The sequence below is a fragment of the Tauraco erythrolophus genome, unplaced genomic scaffold (genome assembly GCF_009769465.1).
Source record: "Tauraco erythrolophus isolate bTauEry1 unplaced genomic scaffold, bTauEry1.pri scaffold_47_arrow_ctg1, whole genome shotgun sequence".
Classification (NCBI taxonomy): domain Eukaryota; kingdom Metazoa; phylum Chordata; class Aves; order Musophagiformes; family Musophagidae; genus Tauraco; species Tauraco erythrolophus.
The window spans coordinates 820480-825694 of NW_028238616.1; the positions used below are offsets into that span (position 1 = coordinate 820480).

Consider the following 5215-nt stretch of genomic DNA (forward strand, 5'->3'; position numbering starts at 1 on the left):
GTTGCCCCAGAAGGACGCGGTCGTGGTCGCCTGCAGCCTGCCCTGGATCCTGTTCATCCAGGGCTCAAGCCCTTTTCCCCCTCAGGGCCTGCAGGAGCTCCTGCACCCGAGTAAAGAATTGCACCAGCTTCTGGAGTGGGAAGGGGCAGGAGCTAAACCTGTCCGATTGTGTTGGTGCTGATGTTGGTCTTGGCCTCTGAAAGGGGGCTGAGGGGGTGAGAGGATGACTCCACACCCGTGATGTTGGAGCTGGGTGCAGTCTCATCTGTAGCAGGATCCAATCGTAAAAGTGCTGGGTGGAGGTGTAGATTCCGGGCCGTCTGGCTCTCGCACAGCCTCTCCCCCAGCTGGTCACGCCAACGAGCCAGAAGTAGTCGGCATTGTTGTCTTTGCAGACCAGAGGACCACCGCTGTCACCCTGCAGTGGAGGAGAGAGGAGTGAGGTGGTGTTGGTGGCCACCGTCAGCACTAGGGTTGGCCGTCTTCTCTCCCCAGCACCTGCCAGCGCTGCATTCAGTGCCCAGAAAGGCTCTGCTCGGGTGCTGGAGCCTACGGAACACTGTCTGGGAGGGGGTGGTGGGTCTGTAAGGTAGGGCTGTCTCCCCTCTCTGCACGGCGATCTGGGATGTGTGGAAGAGGGATTGGGATCTGGAGCTGTGGACTGCCAAGAGCAGCGGCTGGGCTTTCTGGGCAGAGTCGCGGGCTTCTGGGACAAGGGGGGCACTGGGCAAGGACCTGCAGCTGGGGAAGGGGAGGTGAGCCCCAGAGCTGCGGGGACCCTGCAGTGGGAGGGTGACTTGCCGGGCAGAGCACGTGCCGGGGCACGTTTGGGCTGGGACAGGGCTGCCGGTGCTGCTGCTGGGGCTTGGCTTGTCACCAAGTCCCAGCAGTGACAAGGTCGCACGCTCCTACCTGGCAGGTGTCGATGCCGCCCTGCGCGTAGCCAGCGCACAGGTTGTGGCTGTGGATGGCCCCTCTGTACCACTGGCTGCTGTTACACAGCCTGGTGTCGATGAGGCCGACCTTGGCCTCCTGCAGGACATCAGCTGATCCTCCAGCTGTGAGCACAGAAAGCAATTAGCACCCAGCAGCTCCTTGCCACTTCTCCCCCCCCATCCAGGCAAACCCCTTCCCCAGGGCTTGGCTTTGCATCCTGAAGGCACTGTCCCGGGTTTCCCTTCCGTCTGGCTTTGGGGAATGGCTCAGGCCCATCTCTCCAGAGGCAAACGTCCCCCCAGCCTGGCTCCGGCTTTCGCCTCTGCGGTCAGGAAGCCCAACCCGTCTGCCCAGCGTGCCAAGCTTGCGCTCAGGGCACGGCGCTTTTGGGGAACTCACATCTCGCAGTCGTGGCTCCCCAACCACTGACGTAGCAGGTGCTCAGCTGCGACACTCTCAGCGAGGCGTCGGGCACGCAGGCGAGCTGGACATAGTAGCCGCACTGCACGGGCTGGTCCAGCTCCAGCAGCGCGATGTCGTTGCGCTCCGTGATGTTGCTGTAGTGTTCGTGCACCAGCAGCCGCCTGATGTGACGCACTTGGGTCTCGGGGCCCGGCTGAGTCAAGCGGGTGGCCCCGACCACCACGCGCCACATGCTGATGTGCCTGGAAGGCGGATGGAGAGAGGGGTCAGAGGGATCGGGGCCATGTGCTGCAGCAGCCCAGCAGTTCCCTGCCTTCTGCTTCCCACGGGAGAGAGGAAAGCAGCGCACGGAGGCTGCGACTGCCCTCGCACGCCTGAGGCACAAGGGCTGTGGAGCTGGAGGCGTCCAGGAAGCAGTGGCAAGAGCCCAGCCTTCTCCTGAGCCGTCTCTCAGCCGGGCTTGGGAGTGCCCAGGCACTGGGTGGACCACAAGGAACGGGGATGGGAGGAGCACGTGGTGCGGCGGACAGGGCACCTGCTCTACTGTGGTGGGGCTATGCCCGTTCCCTGGTCCTCCTTACCTGGCCTCGATGAAGCAGTGGGCTGCCGTGAGGACCCACTGTGAGCTGATGAGGGACCCTCCGCATATGTGCCCCGTGCCTCCTTCCCAGGGGTCCTGGATGCTGACGATCCAGGGCCAAGCCCCGGGCTGGGCATCTCTGCCACCCACCACGCGCGACATGCCATAGTAATAGTCCACGGGCCGGAGCCCGCAGGTCGTTCTGTAACAGAAGCTCGTTACTGCCCTGCTCCGCGGCTTGCTGCTGCTCAGGCTGAAGGTCAGCCGTCTCCCTCCCCACCAGGCGTTGCAGGGACAGCAGGAACCCCGTGGGACGTGCGTCCGTCCGCCCCTGTTCCTGCTTTAGCCCTGCAGAGCAGCTGTGCCAGCAGCCTGGGTGCTGGCGAGGAGCCGAGGCTCCCAGGTGGGGCTCGGCAAGCCGTGGCGTGGCCACGGGGGACACGCGGGCCCCCTCCAGTGAACCCCAGAAGGGTTGCCCAAGCTCCCTGCCAGAGACTCGGGCCACTTACCCGCAGGTGTCCCACGCGCCGTGGACGGGCCAGCGCAGGGCCAGCAGGATGAGGACGAGGAGCAGTTTCATGGCTGCCAGTGCCACGTGTCAGCTGCAAGAACTGAGGGCAAGTCACCACCAGCGCAGCAGCCGCCGTAGTGCCTGCCGGGCTCCCCTTGCCCACGGTGCCCTTGGCCCTGGGGCTGTGATGTCACAGAGCCGCTGGTTCCGGTGACGGAATGAGGGGGGAGGGGCAGGAGGGCAACATGGGGGTTCCAAGCAGGATGGGAGGCTGAAGCTGGGATCAGACACCCCATGAACGTGCTGTGCTCGCGGCGCTCGGCAGTGACGTGTGTGTGTACGTTTCACTCCTGAACATCAGTCCCCATCAGCTGGAGAGGGAGACACGGCCCAAGTGGTGCTTTCTGCGTGCAGGGGGTGCTGGTGACGGTGCTGCTCCACCTGCGTTTCTCTGGTTTGCCATTCGTGCCAGCCAAGGAAACAAAGCTGTTTCCGTCCGTGTCCCAGGAATCTTCAGCATCTTTCAGCGGCTTTTTCAATATTCCCCTGCTCTGTTGACCTCCCATACTGATCATTCCACTTGTGATAAATGAGTGAGTCCCAAACAGAACTCCAATTAAAGTTTACCATTTATTAGGCGAATAAAAGCAAGCAAACAGCGCTGGCTGCGCCGGGAGTCTCCGCTCCACCAAGACGCACACCATGTAGTTCTTATTTCTGGTTTATATTCCTTTTACTAATACATATGCTCAATTATTTCTGAGAAAAGGTGGTCTTATTACAATGGGCTCAAAGAAGTCATCTCCATAGTCTCCACCCCTAACCCTCCCAGTTGCGCGTGCGCAGTGTCTCCTGGTGGTCGTGAGTAGGGGTCTCAGGGATGAAGGCTGTATGTCTTCCTCGTGATGACTTTTTCACCTCCCCAGAAAACTAGTGAAGTCATCATGACTCTGCTCTGCGAAGTCATCAGGACCGTCCTTGTTCTCCATCTTGGCTCCTGCTTATCTTACACAAGGGTTGTGCAACTTACAGATCTATGGCTTGAGCTGAGCTGACTCAAAAGTGGTTAAGTGAGATTAGAGATTAAGGGCGTACAGGCCCCCAGGCCCCTCTTGTCTAACACCTTGCAACTGGCAGCAAAGCAAAAGAAGAAGAGAAAAAAAAAACCAAAACGTTAGGTGGCTTTTGCAAGAAGTGAGATCTACATCCATACCATTCTGCTTTCTCTAGGGCTGCAGTTATACAAGAACGAGCAGAATGGTTAAAGGTTACATGTACAGAGAAGGTCATATGTCACTGTGCGGCCCTGGCATTGTTTGATATTGCCATGTATCAGGGGAACACATTTCACAATTGGGGCTCGTGGTTAGCAGCATCACGAGGCATTTCGCAGGTTCACGTTTTTGCATTTCACAGAGATCTGAAACTCAGACAATCACTTATGTTGAACAGGCACACCCTGCTCCTTGCCACCTATTTGCACATCCATCCATTGTCCCATATTAACACGAATCAGATGAACATATTTCACAATCCCCCATTTTCTTTTTTGATGGTATTGATTCGTGTTTTTGTTTCCAATTGTGTCAGCACTTGCTGAATGGATATCAGTCCCTGATCTTCCCTTGTTTTGATTACTAACAGGGAATGAGTTTCTCCTTTCTGTGATTCTGAATTAACAGGTACTGCAGATATCTGCATTCCCTGTATAGCCGAATGTACTAGCCTAATGACACAAGGTACCAAACATGGAATTATTAACAATCCTTCAAATGTTCTTAGTATAACTATTTCAATTTTGGTTAGCCAATCACCATTCATGAAATTTGAAAAAATCCTCTTAACTCTCCTAGATTGATTCCATTCCAAGCTTGAACTGGGACATGAGCTACCTTTTTCATTCCAAGTTCATCTATAGCTTTTCCTTCATCATCAATTGCCAAACAACAATTACTAAGATTAAATTTTCCGCATACGCCTCCCTCTTGTGCCAACAAATAGTCCAAGGCGAGGCGATTTTGATACAAAGCCGTTCTTATTTTGGTCTCCTGTTTAGCAATTAATCCAAGCGCATCCCCAGTTTTGTTTACTGCCATTTCCAGCACTGCTTGTAATCTTATTATCCTATTCAGCATATATATTGGGGTTCTGTAACCCCAAGATCCATTTTCTGCTCGTGTAGCTGGATCATACCAGGCAATGATTCTCTCAGGTGGCTATTCATTATCTTTCCAATTTCCAATTTGCAAATTCCGCTTATAGCGCTTTCTTTTTAACTCATCGGTTTCTGTATACACTTGAATTCCCAGTCACTCTCCCCGATTTATGGGTAACAGGAAAAAAATGGGTCTTATGTTTTTTTTTAATACTCAGGACCCTGTCCAATTTTCCAGCAACAATGCATAAGCTAATTTGTCACAAATCCAATAAGGACCTTCAGGAGCTGGCTAACCATTTGGTATATTGGTTCCATTGGTCCAATTTTTAAATTGATTATTCATTTCCAGTGGGTTTTCCCACTTATTCCAATTATTTCAAGTTTTATTTCATAGGTAATCTCCTTCACACTCCAGGTTACCTACTTGTTTTCCGTTATCTTTTAGATTTTGCCAGCAACTTCTTCCAATTATACTTGTCTGGAGTACTCATTGTTGTTTCCTATTTCCCTTTTTTATTTTTCCATATTTGAGAATTACTTATATTGCTTTCCATGGCCTCCCATGGCCATCGTTCACCTTGATTTGTTCCTCTACAAACATAGCAAT

General features: G+C 54.1%; 1 protein-coding gene across 1 annotated transcript; it reads right to left on the reverse strand.

Moving 5' to 3' along the window:
* Positions 1-2522, reverse strand: LOC147525973 (acrosin-like). Its single transcript, XM_086630713.1, has 5 exons — positions 2449-2522; positions 1941-2141; positions 1336-1601; positions 913-1058; positions 1-418 (listed from the first exon to the last, which is right to left on the reverse strand). Exons 1-5 carry the CDS (start codon positions 2517-2519, stop codon positions 65-67), a joined length of 1038 nt encoding a protein of 345 aa, XP_086486839.1. The 5' UTR covers positions 2520-2522; the 3' UTR covers positions 1-64.
* Between the last annotated feature and the right edge of the window lie 2693 nt (positions 2523-5215).